The 22,350-nt window shown below is 39.3% G+C and overlaps 2 protein-coding genes across 2 annotated transcripts; both read left to right on the top strand.

Moving 5' to 3' along the window:
* The first annotated feature begins 324 nt into the window (after window positions 1–324).
* LOC133057452 (keratin, type I cytoskeletal 28) lies at window positions 325–8,360 on the top strand. The gene is made up of 8 exons (XM_061143976.1): window positions 325–1,109; window positions 1,578–1,660; window positions 2,487–2,643; window positions 3,847–4,008; window positions 4,187–4,312; window positions 7,073–7,290; window positions 7,895–7,950; window positions 8,218–8,360. Exons 1-8 carry the CDS (start codon window positions 561–563, stop codon window positions 8,358–8,360), a joined length of 1,494 nt encoding a protein of 497 aa, XP_060999959.1. The 5' UTR covers window positions 325–560.
* A 6,677-nt stretch (window positions 8,361–15,037) lies between these two features.
* KRT27 (keratin 27) lies at window positions 15,038–20,457 on the top strand. Its single transcript, XM_061141136.1, has 8 exons — window positions 15,038–15,481; window positions 15,927–16,009; window positions 16,793–16,949; window positions 17,196–17,357; window positions 17,440–17,565; window positions 19,261–19,478; window positions 19,689–19,738; window positions 20,315–20,457. The coding sequence occupies exons 1-8, from the start codon at window positions 15,038–15,040 to the stop codon at window positions 20,455–20,457; spliced, it is 1,383 nt and encodes a 460-aa protein (XP_060997119.1).
* The last annotated feature ends 1,893 nt before the right edge of the window (window positions 20,458–22,350 follow it).

Raw genomic sequence — 22,350 nt, 5'->3', positions numbered from 1 at the left:
TTTCACACTTAGTATTGACTAACAAATGTAGTAGCTATACATTTTAAATAAAGGAATCAGTCAATATTTAGGTTATTGTTCAAGTTAACGAATAGATGTAATAATCACAGTAAGACAAGAGAAGTTAGTAGGATCATATATTTTTTAAAACAACACAATGCTTCTTGGTGTGGTGGGATAAAATATGTGTTTCTGTAGCTAATGGTTCCTTATATCAATATATCTCTCTGGTAATTAAGACCCTACTGTAGCTGATGGTACCCTATTACAAGCTTAACTTTTAAAACTTTATAATAACGTGTATCAAATAATAATGGTATATTCTTAGGGTCTAGATGAAAGTAAAGGATTACTCACCCAAAATTATAAGTTAAAATAATGAACTTAATATAGAATGAACCCTATTATATGTAAGATAACAAATATCCTGAAGCAACAACCCAGGATGGTAGACATTAATTTAGCCCCCAAAATCACCCAATTATACATAATTTCATGCTAATTTGAATGATGCCTTTTTTTGCTTTTGGCATGTATAACTCAAATAGAGACACCCCCCAATGTGTATAAAAGCCCAAAGAAGCCATCAGCACACAATATTCTGTTCTCCTCTGAAGTTACAACTATCCACAGACAAGGAGACCATTTCTCATACTGCCATGTCTCTCCGATTTTCTAGCGGGTCCAGGCGTATTTGCCTACGGTCTGGAACTGGATCTGTCAGGCCATCCAGTGGAGGCACAGGCTTTGCAGGTAGCAATGCTTGTGGCAACTCTGATGCTGGACGTGGATTTTCCTATGCTTTGGGAGGTGGCTTGGGCAGTCTTCCTGGTGGGGACCACGCTGGTGGTATCCTGGGAAGTGGTACCTGTGCTGGCTTTGCTGGAAGTGAAGGGGGACTCTTCTCTGGGAATGAGAAGGTGACCATGCAGAATCTTAATGACCGCTTGGCATCCTACCTGGATAACGTGCGAGCTCTGGAGGAGGCAAATGCTGAACTAGAGAGAAAAATCAAGAGTTGGTATGAAAAACATGGTCCTGGATCTTGCCATGGACTTGATCATGACTACAGCAGATATCACTTAGCAATCGAAGATCTTAAGAATAAGGTGAGAATTCACAAACTTGGAACTACTCAAAGTATTTAAAACTAAAAATGATCTAGCAAAAGACACAGAAGTAGAACAGGAAATGCTTCAGAACTGTTACATATCATTTATACATATTTATTATCTATTTTGAAACGTAATTCTTCCTACTAGCTAAAAACAGGCATTCTGATTCATGAATGTCTATGCAACTTAAATATTACTAGTTCCATTATTGCTTATTTTGAGATATATTCACTGATAAAGAAGTATTACAGTCTAAAAGTTATATGGAAAGAAGTAAAACCATATTTGTAATTTTTAAAAATAAAATTTTAAAACTTTTTGGTTATTACATAAGGAAGTGAGATTTTTTAATACCAAGGTTGATTGTACAATGTTTTTTGTTTGTGTGCTTGTTTGTTTCCTGAAATAATAGGTTGTTAGAGCAGACTTACTGGTTGTGTTCTCCCTCCTGATTTCTTCTAGATCATCTCTTCCACTACGGCAAATGCTAATGTCATTCTGCAGATTGATAATGCCAGACTGGCTGCTGATGATTTCCGGCTAAAGTAGGATATAGAAAATAATCACACCTAGAACATGGTTCTAGTCCACTTAATGTGTTATATAAAATTTCAATTTCACCCTGAGTAGAACAGGCTATGGGCTTCCCAGATGGCGCTAGTGGTAAAGAACCCGCCCACCAGTGCAGAAGACATGAGAGACACAGGTTTGATCCCTGGGTCGGGAAGATCCCCTGGAGAAGAGCATGACAACCCACTCCAGTATTCCTGCCTGGAGAATCCCATTAGACAGAGGATCCTGGTGGGCCAAAGTCCATAGAGTCACATAGAGTCGGACACAACTGAAGTGACTTAGTACATACACATAGGACAAGCTATAATCTAAGAGATTAAAGGAAGTAACATATGTGACAATGCTACAACAAAATGCAATACAAAGCATGTTCTAAGATTACAATCAGCTAGACTCACATTTTTACATATTTATGACATTCTTGAGCCAAAATATCACTGTATTTCTAGGCCTGCCTAAAATAGTGCCAAGTACAAAGTAAATGTAAATATTTGTTTTAATGGACCAATTTACAATTTTTACTTTTAACTTCAATAAAATTCTGAAACAGTCTATTTCTACTTAATTGGGATATGCTATTGGAATTTGCATGACCAGATATTCATGCTGATTATTCTGCACAGAACTGTGTGAGAGGAGTGGAGGAGGACTTTCTTTGTATACATTTATAATATTTAAAGACCTGATTTCACTTAACTTTCACTTAAAAGCAGTTGAGCAGTTGAGGAAAGCAGGTTTTACTTTTTGGTCTCTTGAGCTAGTCTATTTGGTGCTGAGATTCACTGAATGTTTCCCAAGGTATGAAAATGAGCTCGCCCTTCACCAAAACACAGAGGCTGACATCAACGGGTTACGGCGAGTCCTGGATGAACTGACTCTCTGCAGGACTGACCAGGAACTGCAGTATGAATCCCTGAGTGAAGAGATGACCTATCTCAAGAAGAACCATGAAGAGGTAGGGGAAGATTTAGCTCTAGTTATTTTAAATACTTGGGAGTGAAGATTAAATGACAATAGTAACTCGTGCTCCTTATAATAATTCAAACAGTGCCAAGGCATATAAAACAAAGAATTCCATGTCTCCCGCTCTGCCCTTCTAATCTCATCCCCCAAGATAATACATGGTTACCACTTTGATATGTATCCTTCAATTTTCTGGCTGTCACAGCCTAACCTTAGGAAATTAATACATTACTTTTCTCTACCACGTTCAAATCCAGGAATGTTCAAATCCTGGATGTTCAGGTACTAAGCATCTTGGGCAAATAGTTTAACCTCTCTGTGCCTCCATTTCCCAATCTGTAAATTAAGTCTGGTAATAGTACCTATCAGTTAGAGATGTTAATACCCCTAAACTGCTTTAGAACAATGTCTGGCATATAACAAGTGCTCAAGTGAGAGCTATTGTCCTTAAGGTGAGAGTTCCCAGAGGGCAGGGATTTTTATTTGTTTTTCCACTGCTCTAGTCCCATCAACAAGCACTCTCACTGACATTTAATCGAGAATTATATGCTTGATGCAAACTACTATACATAACATAAACAACAAGGTCCTACTGTACTGCACAGGAAACTATATTCAATATCTTTTTCTTTCTTTTTTCTTTTTTTTTTTTTTTTGCTGCACCCCATGGTATGCAGGCTCTTAGTTTCACAACCAGGGGGGATCCAACTCATGCCCTCTGCAGTGGAAGCCGGGTCCTAACTACTGGACCGCCAGGGAATTCCCTACATTCAATATCTTGTAATAACATTATCTACAATGGAAAAGAATCTGAAAATGAATAGATATACATATATATGGATCATTTTTCTGTACACTTGAAACTAACATAACATTGTAAATCAAGTATAATAAAATATTTTTTTAAAAATAAAGGAAAAAAGAATTTAAGAACTCTCTCATCTTTGTACCCACTTCTCACTTAAAAGGATAAAACACCTCTCTGGATGTTGTGGTGTTGGTTGTGGCTGTCTTAACAAATAACGAAGTAAATAGATGATTGGCATGACTACTGATCGAATAAGTCAACTTAAAAAATCATTCGTGCCTTAACTTTGACAACTCGAATTTAAGTCACAAACTGAGACCTAAAACAGGAACAAGAGCGCAGGTGAGCCCACACCGCCCTCAGGTCACAGTTAACTTCTCCCCGCAGGAGATGAAGTCTCTGCAGTGCGCCGCGGGAGGCAACGTGAACGTGGAGATGAACGCAGCCCCCGGCGTGGACCTCACGCTTCTGCTGAACAACATGCGGGCCGAGTACGAAGACCTGGCCGAGCAGAACCGCAGAGACGCCGAGGCCTGGTTCAACGAAAAGGTGAGGGATGCCCAGCCCAGCCCGGCCGGTACCCACCCCCGCCACCCCCCACCCCCACACCCCTCACCCTGCATCCCTCCACCCCACCCCCTCATCCCCCTCACCCGACCCCTGCCACGCACCCACCCACCCCCTGGCAAGCTCAGATGCGCTCACTCCCGGGCGCCCGGCCTTGCAGAGCGCCAGCCTGCAGCAGCAGATCTCTGACGACGCGGGCGCGGCCTCCTCCGCCCGGGGCGAGCTCACGGAAATGAAGCGCACGGCGCAGACCCTGGACATAGAGCTGCAGTCCCTCCAGGCAACGGTAGGTGAGAACGCAGGTCAGCGACTCCAAGAAGTCTAACTGAAATTCTTCCCAGGCCCCCTGTCATAACTTCACCTCCAAATACTTAGTGGAGAGAAGAGGACAGACAGACCCCGAGACGCTCAGAGAGACAGACAGTACTTCTTCCTCCCTGAGGTCTCTGAAGTTTCCTTCCCGCCCACACTCAGTGCCCTTCCCGAAATTGGTCCTTTCTTCAGCTGGATGCAAAGCAAACCGCGGCAGCAATGATCTACCTGACAATCAAGTGGCAAGCTTATGTCAGGCGGTCAGGCAAAGCAGAGCTGGTATCACCAGCATCTCCTAATATTGCCGAAGTCCTGTTAAAGGCCACACTGTGCTTGCCACCAGGCAAAGAAGGGGACACATCTGATTCCATGTGAGGACTCTTAGCCTCTTCAGCCTCAGGGCATCCAGGGGAGACATCCCAACCCGACACACCCCAAAAAGCTTGGCATTCAGCCTTCTCTGGCACTTACTGCCAATTATTTCGAATGTTTCCATGGACACAGCCCAGGAGGAAAACGGCTTCTCTTCTGGAGTGTCTGCTGGCAGCATTCAAAAGGCTTGGCTTTGAGAATTATGGCACATGTAGGGGTCTAAGGGTTCCCTGTCCTCATCAGAGGTTTCACGCCCCCTGAGGACACCAGGTTGACACAAAGAGTCACTATTATACAAATAAGAACAGTAAGCAGAGAAGGAAAAGATACTCAAAACAAGAGGAAGACTGATTTGATGCAGACACCCTAAAAAAGGCTAGGGCTTTCTTACTATATCGTATTTAGATTGGAAATTTTACCACTCACTAACCCCATCTGGACAACTGTGCCCCTCTCCTCCTTCACCTTCCTCACCACTGCTGGCTGGTACCCAAGACCCTCCTCCCTTCCACTTTGGGCTCCTGGAACCCTCCTCTCTTCCCCATTCCCTTCTTTCCTGCAACTAGAATCTGAGGACCTATTCCTGCTGCTGTGCTCCTGAACGCAAATCCTCCCTCTCATTTTGGAGCTGCGCTGAAGGAAATAAATTCCTGAGCTCCCAGAGCAGAATTTTAAGCACTTTCACAGAAAAGCAATGACATTAGAAAATAGCTAGATTCCGTGCAACCAGTAGTCCTGTAGTTTGGGCTCATGAAATAATCCACAAAAAAGCCCATCTTAACTTCCAACATAACCGAATAATAGAATAAGGGTGGCATGGAACCTATCTTCCATTCCTGAGATTCTTTTGTGATCAGATGACTTCTATAGTTTGGAACACAAACTGTGAACATGCTGAGTTGTCTAAATATAATATCTCAATGCTTCACATGCTTCCTGTAATGTACAAGCTTCTAAGTTCATCCTGACCTGTCTCCTCATTTACAAGCCAACCTTTACAGTAGGAAGATGTGAGATAGAGATGCTTATGGTCTGGTCTGATTTAGGACAGTGTTAACAAGCTTGACAAGGAGTATCATATGAGAACACTTTATCAGGGAAATTCAAGTTTTGAACACCTGAGCACGCACCTCCCTGATATCTGCCACTTGTCACCTCAGCATCCTATCACTATCCGGTTCACCTTCCGCTTCTTTTCCCTGGAGAGCCTAGCCCCACCCACGTGATGTACTGGTCAGCCTGTTTATCAAAGGCAGTGCTTCTTAGCTCCCTGAGACTCCTGTTTAATAATGAATCTCTTATAACTCCCTCTTTATAATCCTAAAAATGGAGTCAAGAGATAATATATTTAGCAATACACACAAGATTTTTAAAACCAGTGTAATGTCATAACAACAATCAAGAGGAAAAATGGAAGTTTTAAAATAATATATATTTAATATTTAACCCCTTGGCCCAACTACCCTGTAATGAAACAGACTGAGGCTTACACCTTCTTTTCATGGATAAGTTTCATTTTAAACAACATAAGATTGGGAGTTGGTCCACACAAGAATACAAAGAAAATGAAAGAGTGAAAGTAGGAGTGCACACTGAGGTAATAACTAATATCAAGAGACGTAATAACCACCCGGATGTGATACGATAATAGAAAGAGGAAAATTATATTAATTAAAGTAGAGATCACATGACAAGACAAATTACAGACTATGCAAGTGGAAATGAGGAGGCATAATATTCACAAGAGTAGAGTTGAAATAATGACCTATCCTGGGTTATGAAATATATCTCTTGTCTTGAAATCCCGCCCTTATGAGGGCATTCACACAATCTCAAGTGCTTATTAAAAGGCCTTTGACTGATGACAGAGAATCAAGGATGAATTAGAAAAAGAAACAGCAGCACAAAAAGCAGTGGTGGGGTAGATCTTTGGAGACAGTAGTAGAGTAAGATTGAAAACAACAGGCAACTCAAAAATAAGTATGCGATCTCAAAATAAAATTGATAGACTTCAAAATAAGATTGATTTCTTATTATGGTACCCCCCAAAGTGTTTTAATATAAAGATTGGTTGTTATATGAAACAATACCTAAATGTGTGAATGTCTACTGGAATAATCAGAAATCTGTGGGTCAGGTATCTCATGCCAGGACATCCATCAGGCCTGCCCACCCCCACCCTACCCCCAAGTACTCGCCAGTCACTTTCCCTTTCTCTCCACCTCCTGTTTAACTGACAAGTGCCTCAGATTTCCAAAGTTCACCTAGGGAGCAGTACTGCCCTTTGCTGAGAAACGCTAGTTCACGTGTCCTCCAAGTGGTCCTCCTTCATCCCTTGTTGTGACACCTTTTATGTCCTCAGAAACACTCCCTGGAATGCTCCTTGATGGAGACGGAGGGCAACTACTGTGCTCAGCTGGCCCAGATCCAGGCTCAGATCGGGGCCCTGGAGGAGCAGCTGCACCAGGTCAGGACCGAGACCGAGGGCCAGAAACTGGAGTATGAACAGCTCCTGGACATCAAGGTCCACCTGGAAAAAGAAATAGAGACCTACTGCCGCCTGATAGATGGAGACAGAAAGTAAGTAATGCCATTAGAAAATTCAGTTTTTACCTATTTCAAGCCACAACCATAGACAGTCATTCCCCTTCTATGCCTCCAAGCCTCCCCTCTTCCTTCCCACTGCAGAAAAACATGGCCATCTCTTGCCTCAACTGTCCCCTCTTCCACTCTTTGTACATCACAGCCGCATCTTCATTTGCCCTGGGTGATCCCAGTCATTCCTGCAGAAGTCTCCATTTGTTATCCTTTTAGTCCTTGTGCATTTGAAGCTTTATCCACCTTTCAGTTCATTCCTAACATCACTGCTGTCCTGAAATAAATGTACTCTTTACAACCCCCCAGGATCTATATGTAAAGTGTATACTTTTTCCTTAAGTTTTAAATTCTTGGGTTTAAAAAAAATCAAATGTAAACAAGATGGTTTTATATCCTCTTTAGATAAATTTTAGTTATCAAAATGTTAGATTTAGATAGCTAAAATTTTAATATTTTCCTCTATAGAAAATGAAAATCTGTTTTGGGCCTACAAAGTTTGCTTGCATTCATGTTCATCCCTTGACTCAATGAATATTTATGAAGTGATGAACAAATATTACAGAATAAATTGGATTTCTTTTAACAGCTCATGCTCTAAATCAAAAGGCTTTGGATCAAGAAGCCCAGGAAATTCATCTAAAGGTAATAAAATCTAGTTTTCCTTCTATTTCAGCAAATATTTTTACATTAATGATAATCATACACTATGGCAACAGCCTGTCTATATTTAAGTAATTTTAACTAATGTGCTCTGAACTTAAAGTATTCTGTTGAGCGGATACAACTGTCCCAAACAATTATTATAAAACAATACTTAACTCCCTCAACAAAAAATTATACTACAACAGTGGAACTCTTTGTCATGTAATTTTCAGTTGAATATGTGTATTACATATGTTTTATTTCTAGATTTATCCAGAACCACACTGGTAAAGACGGTGGTTGAAGAGATAGATCAACGTGGTAAAGTTCTTTCATCGAGGGTTCAGTCCATTGAAGAAAAGACATCTAAAATGACCAATGGCAAGACAGAACAAAGAGTTCCTTTCTAATTGTCACTTTTGAGAAAAGAATCATTTGGGGAAAGATCCTGCAAAACTTTATTATTCTAAATATCAAGGAGATAATAAAAACACTTTCTACCCTTAAAGATTAGTTACTTACCAAGAAAAAAAAATCCTGTTGTCTTAGTTACCTTTTATAGGAAGTTGGGTGTTTGTTTTCAAATAAATAAAAAAGTTGATGTGCACTTATGTTCATTCACTCATGACAAATAAATAATTGAGAGTTATTTTTTCCATGTCTAATTCATAGGGAAACATTTATGGAATATATTTTAACTGCCTTTTACCCTAGCTTTATATAATAGTCAATACCATATGACATTTAAATATTAAACATTCACTAGGCATAATCTTTGTTGTTGTTATTGAGTCGCTAAGTCACATCCAACTCTTGTGACCCCATGAACTGGACTAAAACCTGCCAGGCTCCTCTGTCCATGGGATTTTCCAGGCAAGAATACTAGAGTGGGTTGCCATTTCCTTCTCCAGGGCATTTCCCTGATCCAGGGATCAAACTCATGTCTCCTGCATTGCAGGTCAATTCTTAATGCTGAGCCACTAGGGAAGCAGGCATAATCTTTAAATCATTTTTACATGAGCAAGCAGTCTGGAAGGAAATCAGTCCTGAATATGCATTGGAAGGACTGATGCTGAAGCTGAAACTCCAATACTTTGGCCACCTGATGTGAAAAACTGACTCATTGGAAAAGACCCTGATGCTGGGAAAGACTGAAGGCAGGAGGAGAAGGGGACAGAGGATGAGATAGTTGGATGGCATCACCGATTCAATGGACATGAGTTTGAGTAAATTCCAGGAGTTGGTGATGGACAGGGAGGCCTGGTGTGCTGCAATCCATGGTGTCGCAAAGAGGAGGACACAACTGAGCGAGCGACTGAACTGAAGCAATCTGGAAAATTTTTAGAAATTTTCCTGCGATTGAAAACTTCCACCTCTAGATGGCGCATTCCTGGTGTTTCACCTATGAGCCTATCTCGGACTCATTTGGAGATGTGGATACTTACCAGGATGCCATTCCCCAATATCAGGATAATCTCGACAGATCTACAGCAAAGAATCTCATGCCACTGGCTTTCTTCTAGAGCAGAAGTTGGCAAGCTTCTTCTCTAAAATATTTGGCCCAGACAGTAAATATTTTAAGCTTGGTAGGCCATAAGTTCTCTATTTCAATGACTACTCAACTCATTCATTGAAGTAGACAGCAGCCATAAACAATAGATAAGAAAATAAGCATGACTACCTGCCAATAAACTTTAGTTATAGACACTGAAATTTGAATGGCCAATAATTTTGACATGACAAAAAATATTTATCCTTCTTTCATTTTTTTCCAACCATTTAAACATAAAAAACCATTCTTAGCTCATGGACTGTACAGAAACATAGGGTGGGCAAGATTTAACCCATGAGCAGCTCTTCTAGAACTTAAAATTTCATGAGGTTGATGAATACATTTTTCCATCTTTCTCAATCAAACTGTATGATAGGGATTCCCAAAAAATTTTAAACTCTGCAAAGGAAGAACAGCTCTCATATTTCTCAAATTTGTGATTGATTCTAATGAGAAGCTTTAATGAGGGCAGGAATTCTACCAAACAACCCAACAGTTATATGGGAGTTCAAAGAAGGGGCAAAAAGGATATTTATAAAATCTTGAGCCAAAGGTCACTAAATGAAGCAAATAGTAGAAGTTGATGGGGAAATAATTTCCCAATGGTACAATGTATGGGCTTCCCAGGCGGCTCAGGGGTAAAGAATCTGCCTGCCAATGCAGGAGATGCAGAAGACGCAGGTTCAATCCCTGGATGGGGAGCTCCTCTGGAGGAGGAAATGGCAAATCTCTCCAGTATTCTTGTCTGGAAAATTCCATGGACAAAGGAGACTGGCAGGCAACAGTTCATGGGGTCACAAAGAGTCGGACATGACTAAGCAATGAGCACACACAAGCACAACGTTTAGGGCCAGCTGCATAACTTGCAGGGCTCAGTGCAAAATGAAAATGTGGAGTCCTATGTTCAAAAATCAGCGGAAAAAAGGAAGACCCAGAGGAATCGGGTGGAGAGGGAGGTGGGAGGGGGGATCGGGATGGGGAATACATGTAACTCCATGGCTGATTCATGCAAATGTATGACAAAACCCACTGAAATGTTGCGAAGTAATTAGCCTCCAACTAATAAAAAAAATTTTTAAAAAAATCAGCGGAAAAAGCGTCACTAAACGCACTAAAATAAGTTTTGGTTTTTTTTTTCCTTCTGCATTCATACTCTTGACGTCATAGTTTTGGAGTAGGATTTTTTGGCCATTTAATGTCATTAGGTGTGGTAAGTCACTCCGTCATGTCCAACTCTTTGTGACCCTATGGACTGTAGCTCGCCAGGCTCCCTTGTCCAGGCAAGAATACTGGAGTGGATTGCCATGCCCTCCTCCAGGGGATCTTCCCAACCCAGGGATTGAACCTGAATCTCTTACGTGTCCTGTATTAGCAGCCGGGTTCTTTACCACTAGCGCCACCTGGGAAGCAATGTCATCGTAAGTACATAAAAATTAAAAATTTAAGCTATTGACATGAATGTTACAGTTTCATATTGTGCAATGACAGTTTTAAATCCAAATACAAGAACATGCAGTCAATGAAATTACACAATTCTTTTTTTTTTTTTTTTTTTTTGCTGATCTCCCCCACAGGACATGAGGGATCTCAGTTCCCTAACCAGGGATGGAACCCATGGCCACTGCAGTGGAAGCACAAGTCTCAACCTCAAGACCACCAGGGAAGTCCACAACTCATATATTATAGCTCATATATGCATATGCATTTTATTCTTACCAAAACAGTGGGAACACTGCATCAAACAAACTCAACTATTTTTTAAATTTCACTTTACAGGCTCACATTCTACCAACACTCTTCACCACTGGCTTTCTGATAAGTAAGAAAAGACAGAAAAGGACACAGGGTCACCTTATCTTTCTATTTCACTGTTTTCAGGAAGTAGTTGGCTAATACAGGAATGTAATAGTAGTACATGATAGGATTCCTTGATCATTCATGTATCTTAGAATACCACTGCCTCTGTCTACATTCAAGGCAAGTTCCATTTAAGTGGGAAGCCTGGCCTCTTGGGGTTGTTAGAGACCCTGCTTACTTGCTTATAGACATATCATACTTACCTTGTACACACCATCAGGGAAATTTGTTCAATGCATTCTTGTATTGGAACCCCATTCTCTGGATCCTAAGCTTTCCTGTTTCTTGTTCATTTTTCCCTCTAGTGACTTCCTGACAAAGTTCAAGAGAGGTGAATTTTTTGAGACTTTTTATGTCTGAAAATATTTTTATTCCATCCTCACTCATGATTAATTGTCAAAGTAGAGAATTTTAGGTTGAGTATCATTTTCAGTTAGAGTTTTGAAGGCTTTCTTCACTGGAATCATGGCTTCCAGGACTGTTTAGAAGTCCCGAACCATTCTGATTTCCTCATCCTTGGATACATGTTGTCTTTTCTTCCATGGTTCTCTGAAATAGTCTGTGCATGTGCCTGGCTGTGATTCTTTTTCATTTATTATTCCTAGTTCTCGATGGTTTCTTTCCATTTAGAAACTTGGTTCTTTATAAAATAGTTTCTTCATTCTTTTTCCCTTCTCTATTTCAGGAAGGCATCCTTAAGACTGTTCTTCTTAGGCCAAGCATCTAATTTTCTAATCTTTTCGTTGATCTATCTTTTTGTCCTTTGTTCTACTGTTGGGGAGATTTTTAAAAGTTTATTTCCCAACCAATCTGTTGACATTTGGTTGTGGAAGTTAGCTTTTAATCCCAAGATCTTTCTTTTGCTCTCTAGCTCAACTTTGATGATATTCTATTCATATTTCAAATATGCAGTATTTTTGTTACTTCTAAGGATATTAATTATAATTACTTTCTTTTTTAAAGTTTTCTTCAGCTTCTTTGATTATCTGTTTCCGAGAGTGCTATTTTTTGCTTCTTTCTTTGAATCTTCGTCTTTCACATTGCAGTGTTTTTCAGTGTAAGGTGATCTTTGAAATTCTGTTCATTTTCAAGAGGAAGGCCTTAAGTATTTGAAAGTTCTGTGTGTATGTGTGCGTATTTCATTCCAGGGCGGTTGTCAGGTGAGTTTCTTTTGTGGGAAACACTCAAATACCTGTATCTTGAGTTCTTTTCTCCAGGATTTTTCAGCTTCCCTAGAGAAGGCCCCAATAACCAGAGTTGGCTACATAATTTGCAGGGCCTAATGCAAAATGAAAATGTTGAATTCCTTGCTAAAATTCAGGAAAAAGTTCAGCTAGAGGTGCTAAAGCCTCAATATTTTTCTTTAAAAACATTTCATTACTTCTATAGTAGAGATAATAAAGATACACATCTAATAACAGAAACTTACAAGTCAAAAAAACATTTTCAAAATCCTGGTTTTATGTAATACAATAAATTAATGCTTTATTAAAGTGATTTCTTGATTGATCAGCATGTTTTTCTGGCTTGCTTTTCTGAAAATTCACTTATTAGCTTATGAAAATGTATATTTTTATCAACTGCATTTTCAATCTATATAATTGAAAGGGATGTCAGTAATTCTTGGCAAATGCAAGATCTCTTAAGATCTTAAATAATCTCAAATGAAGAAAACAGCATGGAGCAAAGACCAAAATGGAGGAGAGGGAAAGAAGGAGTAAAATAAAAGAATGGACAAGTCAGGCAGGTAGAAGAAGAGTCTGAAATGTCAGGAGAAGAAGCTTCAGCTAGTCTATGGTTGATGGATTTAAAGTGAAAAAAAGTAGAGGAAGGAAAGAAATACTCATTGACTACCTATCATTGACAAGCATAATTGCATAACATATTTAGCTACCATTCAATAGTATCTGAACAATACAAGTAAGGGCTCCATCTTAGTAATGAAAAACCAAGACTCAGAAAGAATGAACTTTGCATTAGTACCACAGTTAGAAAAAATGACGGAACTGATATGTGAATGCTGATATATCTGACTCAACAGCCCAAGTTCTTTCACTTACATGAATGGTGTAGTACTTCAGGACTGGTACCTTGGCCTCCTGACCATGATGGAAAGGAAAGACTTAAAACCAAAATTCCAATTAAGGTTCTAAGAACTGAGCTGAAAGAAAATGATAGTGACAAAGACAAGGAAAAGAGGAAAATTCTTCAAGAGAAACTGCAGAAGTAGATTCAATAGGACCTAGTGAATTACTGGAGACAGCTGGTATAAAATGAGAGCAATTAAAATTTTTCTTAATAATCATGAGATGACTCAGGGTAATTCTACCAACAAATAACAGAGAAGGATGCCAAAGAACAAAGTATGATGACAAGGTGACTGAGTTGAAAGTCATGACAGAACATCCAAGTAGGAATGTCTGATGGGCATAGTAAGGAATGTGTCCAGAAAGGGGAAGAAGCCATTATTAGAGAATATGAAACCATTCACATAGAGCCAAAGCCACAAGAAGGGATGAGATCACTGAGGGAGAGAGGGTAGGGAAAAAGATCGCAAGGACAAAACTGTAAAGAATGACAAATTTTAGACCATTCTTTCAGAATCTATGAGTGGAAGAAAGAAAAGGAGCAGAGATGTAGCTGTATTCTTGAAAGCAATGGTTTAGGACTCAGTTAAGACTCAGGTGGTCAGTATCAAATGTGTCCAAGAGAGTGTAGGAGAAGAAATATGAAAAATGATGACTGGATTTGAGATGTAGGGTAATTAGTAATTTTTGTGGGATAAGTTTCAGTTAAATGATGAGATTAAAATTCAGGGATGAGCAGGAAGTGAAAAGTGGAGGAAATGAATGCAGAAAATTTTTCTAGAAATAATGACAGGAAGAAATGTAAGAATACAAGAAATTCAGAAATAGAACAGGAATATCAGGTCATAGTCTAGTCCCTTCATTTTACAGATGAAGAAACTGAGACCCACAGAGGTTAACCAATACTGTTATTTAACCTGGTTAGAAAAGAGCTTAGACAGAAAACCAATAAAGATGGAATGGTAACTCAGGAGGGATAAGAATCAAGAGAAGACTATCTGTCTTCAAAGAAGAGCCCATTTAATTCTTCGATTTTCATTTTGTACCTGGCCTTCTTCCTCTGGTACCATGAACCCACTGGTTCTTGAAATTATTTTTGATCTATCCAAAAGGATCATTATTACCTAGAGAAAACCATGACTTTGATGGCTCACTTACTGGAGAAAAAGCAAAGTTATTGGTTTGAGCAAAAGGGAAAAAGAAGTTTGTGTATCACACTATTTTATTCTTATAGGAACTTTATAGTCCTAAGGCCTGGAAGACAGGAAGGATTACTCATGCTAAATTTGAAATGCCTCACTATAATAATCTTGATAATACTCCTCCCTTTCTCATTTTGGAGATAACAAATAACCCTAAGGTAACTATCCACCTACAGAAATGGACACATTAGGGTAAAGGCATTCATTTAAGAAAAAAGCACCTAATTATGAAAACTTCAGATGAGCTGGCAAACACTATTTTGCTATGGGTGGCAGAGTTCACCAAGAAACACCCTGATAATGTGTATATAAAGGTACATGAAACTGTTTGAGTAGGACATTTGCCATCAGAGCTTCCCTCCAGAAACAAGCAGGGCAGTCTAGACACCATGAGCGTGCGCTTTTCTTCTGCATCCAGACGCCTTGGCTCCTGTGGGGGAGCTGGCTCTGTGCGGCTCTCCAGTGGGGGAGCCGGCTTTGGGGTCGGCAGCACAGGCAGCGTGCCAGGCTTTGGAAGCGGCTTCACCTGCGCCTTTGGAGGAAGCTCCTCTGCAGGAGGCTACAGCGCGGGGCTGGGCGGAGGAAATGCTTCCTGCGCCGCCTTCACTGGAAATGAACATGGCCTCCTCTCCGGCAATGAGAAGGTGACCATGCAGAACCTCAACGACCGCCTGGCCTCCTACCTGGACAACGTGCGCGCCCTAGAGGAGGCCAACGCCGACTTGGAGCAGAAGATCAAGGGCTGGTATGAGAAATTTGGGCCTGGTTCCTGCCGCGGTCTCGATCACGATTATAGCAGATACTTCACAGTAATTGACGACCTTAGGAACCAGGTAAGAAATACAGTGTCATGAGGTTTAGTACCTGTAAGGGTAATTAGCCGCACAGGCACAGATGCCTAAATTATCACAGCGAGGCTTTGCTCTCAGCTGCTAATTTTAAGTAGTTTAAAATTCTGGTCTTCAAACATGGCTCACTCATCATATAATATGTGGTATGCATGTTTATGCTTTCAGAAATACTAAAATATCAAAAACTGCCCAATGTCTCTGGTTATATATTTACATAGAAAGTTTTCCATAGAAAGTTTTTTTCTTTTTTAATGGGTAAGATAGAGAGTAAGAGAGGCTATACTTAAATTTTCTACTTTCAAGGATCATCTTCTTGCAAGAGACAGGATGCCAAAAATATTGCATAATTTTATAGTTGACTTTATTTCAAGGAAATCTGAATTTTTAAAAATATTTCCTCATTCTTAACTAATTCTCCATTTATCAGATAATTTCTGCAACAACAAGCAATGCCAATGTTGTCCTGCAAAATGACAATGCAAGGCTCACAGCTGATGACTTCAGACTAAAGTAAGTGGAGCTGAAAAGAAACCAAAACAGTTGCCTAAGCCTTTCCCTCTTTTATTTAGGCTATTTGAGGTCATCTCCATTCTTTATTTGTTTTAAACCAAATGCATGTTCGAATGACTCACTGAATTATATATTTTATTGGGAAATTGGGAGACTGACACAAATGAATGTCAAAGTCATACAAAAGGGAATTTTGAGTTTTCTCATTCTCTTGTGTCAAAGAAATTTATTTATTTTTATGATTATGAATGATCTACCTGAAGTTTGGAGTATATTTTAACAGTTGGACTTAAAAGCTTAGTTTGAAGGGTTTTTTGTTTTGTTTTATACAGTTTCTGCCTTAACCTTTTTTAATATCCTTTCTGAGTTTATTATATTTTATTCTATTTGCCATGCCTTGTGGCATGTAAAATAATTAGTTCCTCCAACAGCAATGGAACCCCCTGCAGTGCAAGTGCAGAGTCTTAACCAGGAGACCAGCAGTGAAGTCCTTTAGCTTGAGTTTTATGATGACCTAAAAGGTGATGATGGGGCTTCCCTGGTGGCTCAGAGGGTAAAGAATCTGCCTGCAGTGCAGGAGACCCTGGGTTCAATCCCTGGATTGGGAAGATCCCCTGAAGAAGGGAATGGCTACCCACTCTAGTATTCTTGCCTGGAGAATTCCATGGACAGAGGAGCCTGGAGGGTTACGGTCCACGGGGTGGCAAACAGTGGGACACAACTGAGTGACTTAACACAAAAGGTGATGACTGATGTGATGATGCTTTCCAATATTTTTCTAAGGTTTGAAAATGAACAGGCCCTCCACCAGAGCGTGGACGCGGATGTCAGCAGTTTGCGCCGGGTCCTGGACGAACTGACTCTGTGCAGAACGGACTTAGAGATTCAGCTGGAGACACTCAGCGAGGAGTTGGCATACCTCAAGAAGAACCATGAGGAGGTAGGTGGTCTCCCTCCCCTGTTTAAAAATTTTTTTAATAAAAATGTTTAAAAATATGTTTCAGATGACAAATATAATATCTTGAATTCAAGAAAGAAATTGTTGATTTCTCCATATGGCTTAGATGGTCTGAAATGTTTCTGTTCATCTCCTTCCAAAGAAACCCTAACAGAAGTTTCTAAACATATGGATCGTGTCTGTCTGGCTCCTTCAGAAATATTCCAATCCCAACATGATTTCTTTTAGGAGATGAAGGCTCTGCAGTGCGCGGCCGGAGGCAATGTGAACGTGGAGATGAATGCGGCACCCGGCGTGGACCTCACGGTTCTGCTGAACAACATGCGGGCCGAGTACGAAGCCCTGGCCGAGCAGAACCGCAGGGATGCAGAGGCCTGGTTCAACGAAAAGGTAAAAAGCAAGCTAGGATGCGCTGACTTGGCACCCGGTGCTAATGCAAGCATCGCTCATAACAAGGCCCATAATGTTTCAGAGCGCTTCGCTGCAGCAGCAGATTTCTGATGATGCTGGCGCCACCACCTCAGCTCGGAATGAACTGACAGAGATGAAACGTACTCTTCAAACCCTGGAGATTGAACTTCAGTCTCTCTTAGCGACAGTAAGTAAAAATGACACCAAAGAGTTGCTTTAGAAGTTGAGGGGAAAAAATTAGTTTTTCTGCCACCTGTTATTAATTTTCATTTTTATTCAGTCATTACTCTGCCTGAAATAAGATACATTTGCATTTTTTCACAGTGGAATATCTTTGGCCTGAAAATTATACCAAGATGCTAATAATTGTCAAATGTTAGAATTAAAAAATACAATGATTTTTTAGGTACTCAAAAAGAAACAGGGGCTAAGACTCTGCACTCCCAATGCAGGGGACCCAGGTTCCATCCCTGGTCAGGGGACTAGATCCCACATGCTGCAACTAAAGATCCCACATGTTACAACTAAGACTTGGCACAGCCAAATAAATAAATAAAAATAAATAGTAAAGAAGAGAAGAAAACAGTTTTTACCCTGAGTCTTCTCTCCCATGTCAGAAGATGAAAAATCACTGTTCATGGAGTGCAAAAACACACTTGCACCCATCCTAGTTTCTTTATCTAGCATTCCTTTGGGCCACTTAATTTTAATTGGAACACTTACAGGTTCCCTTTTAAGGGACATAAACAAGCAAAGTAGAGGCATGAAGGCTGCCCATAAAGCTAAACATGCATGACAATAATATTAATAATAACCTTTTTCATTAAGGGTTGCCCAGCACTTTCACCCACGTGAGTTCACAATAACCCTGGGTCTTGGGCAGACCAGACTTTATATTTCATGTTATTATTTCCAAGAGAAGAATCTGAGGTTCAAAGAAGTTAAGCAATTTTCCAAGAATCCCACAGTCAGATACAAAGGCACCCGAACTTCTCTCCAAATTTTCTAACTCCCACGTCTATACTTTTTCCACTGTGGCTAGTAAACTTCCAGAAGAGGCTATAAATAAATGTAAAATTCTTGCAGGTAGAAGAATAAGACACTCTCATTGTCACCCCATGTAAAATTACAGCAAGCACCCATCTGTGGGATAAACCCATAAAGCCAATGAATCAAACTATTTAAGGCCTAAGAACACCACTCTTTTCTTGGGATCATTCTACTTCCAGAAAATTTATGCAGAGTTTAATTTTTTAAAGTTTTTTTTTAAATGTATTTTTAGCTGCATTCAGTCTTCATTGCTAAACGTGGGCTTTCTCTATTTGTGGCAAGCAGGGACCACTTTCTGGTTGCAGTGTGCAGGCTTCTCATTACAGTGGTTTCTCTTGTTGCAGAGCATGAGCTCTAGAGTGCAGGCTCAGTAGTTGTAGCACATCCCCTGCATTGTCAGGCAGATTCTTAACCACTGCACCACCAGGGAAATCCCAGGATTACTTCTTTAATGTAACAGCTATAATCCTCACGACACAAAGCTCCCACACGATTAGAAATGAGTTCACAAACTGTAGGGGGACTTTAATTCCTGGAAAAAGTGACAAACTGTACCAAAGCACAGGGTAAGTGAGAGGAGACAGATCTTTAGACTGTGTCCTAAGAGAAAACAAATTTTCTAACACTCATGGGGATATGAGTAGCATTTACCACCAACTGTGCTATTCTCCAATAGATTAAAAATAGTATGACATCTAATAAGGGCAACAATTAATATTAAACAAGAGGAATACAGTTATTATGTAAGGATAACTCTCTCAATATCTCTTAAGTGCTTTGAAATATCCTAAAACAGTGACATCATCTACTAAATTGTCTCACTGATCCTCAGAAACACTCACTGGAGTGCTCCTTGACGGAGACGGAGGGCAACTACTGTGCCCAGCTGGCCCAGATCCAGGCTCAGATCGGAGCCCTAGAGGAGCAGCTGCATCAGGTCAGGACTGAAACCGAGGGCCAGAAACTGGAATACGAACAGCTCCTGGACATCAAGGTCCACCTGGAGAAAGAAATCGAGACCTACTGCCGCCTGATAGATGGAGAGGATGGGTAAGTAGTATTTACACTGAAAAAACTATTTTAAGATTATTAAAGACATTTTTTAAATCCAAATACAAAGTGCCTATGATCTAGGTCATGTGTACATAAACTCCTCCTAGTGTTAAGAGTTCCATTATCTCCCATCTTAAATCATTCATCTTAAATCAGTTTCTTGCAAAACAGTGTGAAATATCTAATACATACTTTATGTTTTTACAGCTCTTGCGCTAAATCAAAAGGCTATGGTGGGCCAGGAAATCAGATAAAAGGTAAACAAAAGCTGGGTTGAGCATTCAACATTTGTATATGTTTCAAAGAATGAGTTATTTCCCCTTTATGAATTTGATAAATTCTACCAATTCATGTCTCATTTAACTTTTTTCTTTTTTTAAAGTGAAGTATAGTTGATTTCCAATGTTGTATTAAGTTCTGCTATACAGCAAAGTGATTCAATTCTATATATACATATATAGTCTTTTTTAATATTAGTTTCCACTGTGGTTTGTCATAGATTATTGAATATAATTCTCCATGCTATACAGTAGGATCTTGTTGTTTATCCATTCTGCATGTAAAAGTTTACATCTGCCAAGCCCAACCTCCCAACCCATCCATCCAAACCCCTCCCCCAGGTGACCACCAGTCTGTTCTCTATATCCCTGATTCTGTTTCTGTTTCATAGATAGGTTCATTTGTGTCATCTTTTAGTAGGCTCATTTGTGCCATCTTTTAGATTCCCCACGTAAGTGATGTCATATGCATTGTCTTTCTTGTTTTGACTTCATTCACTTAGTATGATAATCTCTAGTTGCATCCATATTACTGCAGTATATATGTCATTTTAGATCCATCTAAAGCCACCGTGGTTAAAACAATTGTTGAAGAAATAGATCCTCGTGGCAAAGTTCTGTCATCTAGAGTTCACACTGTGGAAGAGAAATCCACCAAAGTCAACAACATGAAGAGTGAGCAGAGGGTGCCTTCCTGAGCCCAAAAGGTTTCCCTAAATCAAAATATGAAATCAAAGCTAGGTTCCTAAATAAGAGCCCTGATTTCTCTGCTTTTCTTCCCATGAACTTTAAAAAAAAATTATTTTTAGAATAGTAACGTTTCTTTGGCTTTCTCTGTGGTGGTGTTTCAATAAAAGTTCTTCCTCTTGCAAGTCATCCTCACTGGTTCTGGTCAGTCTTTGCATTTTAAATGTACCCACCCACCCACCCATCCCCACCAACAGAAGCTGAATTTGTTTTTAATTTCTTCTCTTTAATGCAATGGTCTTCACAAGTTAGGTGTTAAGTTTAACAGGCAAAAAACTAGTTGGTGTCTTTTTCATATCTTTGTCAAATTTTAAACCTTCCTTCCTTCAGTAAATACTTGTTGAGCATATAGTACCAACAGTAAGAGTAATAAAATCCAGTCACTGAGTGCAACACACTCATTGAAGTGGAAATAAAAGGAATTGAAGAATCAGAAATAAATGACATAAAGACTAGAATGACATTAGAAAAGGTCAACAAAACTGAGTTGGGTTTTTTTTTGAAAAGATAAAATTGACAAATCTTTAACTAGACTAACCAAGAAAAAAAGAGAGAGAACTCAAATAAATAAAAGTATCAATGAAAAAGGAGACATTACAACAGATGCCTGAAATACAAAGGATCATAAGAAAACACTAGAGGGACTTCCCTGGTGGTCCAGTAGCTAACACTTCATGCTTTCAATGCAGGACACCCAGGTTCTATCCCTGCTCAAGGATCCCACATGCTTCAACTAAGAGTTTCCATGCTGCAACTAAGACCCAGCACAGACAAATAAATATATAAAAAAGAAAATACTAGAATATTTAAATACCAACAAAATGGATAATTTAGAAGAAACAAATTCATACAATTTACATAGACTGAATCATGTAGAAATAGAAAATTTGAACAGACCAATAATGAATAAAGAGATTGAATTGGTAATCATACCCCCTCAGCAAAGAAAAGCCCAGGACCAGGTGGTTTCCTGCTGAATTCTACCACTTAAAGAAGAATCAATGCCTATCTTTCTTAAACTCTTCCAAAAAATTAAATAAGAGGGAAATTTTATAAACTCATTTTACAAAGCCAGCATTACCCTGATACCAAAGATAAAGACACTACACGATAATAAAATTATAGGTCAATATCTCTGATGAACATAGGTGCAAAAGTCTTCAACAAAATATTAGCAAACAAATTCAAGAGCATATTAAATGGGTCATAAACCATGATCAAGTCGGATTTATCCCTGGGATGCAAGATGCTTCAATACATACGAATCAATAAATGTGATATATCACATTAACAGAAGGAAGGATAAAAATCATATGATCATCTCAATAGAGGCCAAAAAAGCATATGACAAAATTCAAACCCTTTCAGGATAAAAATACTCAAAAAATTTGGTATAGAAGGATGTATTCCAGTACAACAAAGGCCGTATATGACAGTCCCACAGCTAACATCAAACTTAATGGTGAAAAGCTTAAAGCTTTTCCTCTAAGATCAGGAACAAAAATCTTTTCTTCTAAGATCATGTCCACTCTTGCCACTTTTATTCAATACAGTACTGGAAGTCCTAGCCAGAGCAATTAGGTAAGAAAAAGAAATAAAAGGCATCCAAATCCAAAGGAAGAAGCAAAATTGTCTCAGCTTGCAGATGACATGATCTTAAATATAGAAAACCCTTAAAACTTCCTCAAAAAACTATCAGAACTAATAAATTCAGCAAAGTTGCAGGATACAGCTCAACATTTTTAAAAAATCAGTTACAGTTTTATATACAAATTATCCAAAAAAATTAAACAATCTTATTTACAATAGCATAAAAAAGAATAAAATACCTAGCAATAAATTTA

The sequence above is a fragment of the Dama dama genome, chromosome 5 (assembly GCF_033118175.1).
Source record: "Dama dama isolate Ldn47 chromosome 5, ASM3311817v1, whole genome shotgun sequence".
Taxonomy (NCBI): domain Eukaryota; kingdom Metazoa; phylum Chordata; class Mammalia; order Artiodactyla; family Cervidae; genus Dama; species Dama dama.
Note: the sequence above shows the minus strand (reverse complement) of the source record. Positions and strands in the feature narration are given on the sequence as shown.

Bases quoted from the DNA above. Each gene is read 5' to 3' on its own strand.
- LOC133057452 (XM_061143976.1), top strand. From the start codon at position 561: ATGTGTATAAAAGCCCAAAGAAGCCATCAGCACACAATATTCTGTTCT. The intron at 2,644-3,846 runs GTAGGGGAAGAT...TTCTCCCCGCAG, and splicing joins TCAAGAAGAACCATGAAGAG to GAGATGAAGTCTCTGCAGTG. The intron at 7,951-8,217 runs GTAATAAAATCT...TTTTATTTCTAG, and splicing joins CCCAGGAAATTCATCTAAAG to ATTTATCCAGAACCACACTG.
- KRT27 (XM_061141136.1), top strand. From the start codon at position 15,038: ATGAGCGTGCGCTTTTCTTCTGCATCCAGACGCCTTGGCTCCTGTGGG. The intron at 16,010-16,792 runs GTAAGTGGAGCT...TATTTTTCTAAG, and splicing joins GCTGATGACTTCAGACTAAA to GTTTGAAAATGAACAGGCCC. The intron at 19,739-20,314 runs GTAAACAAAAGC...ATGTCATTTTAG, and splicing joins GCCAGGAAATCAGATAAAAG to ATCCATCTAAAGCCACCGTG.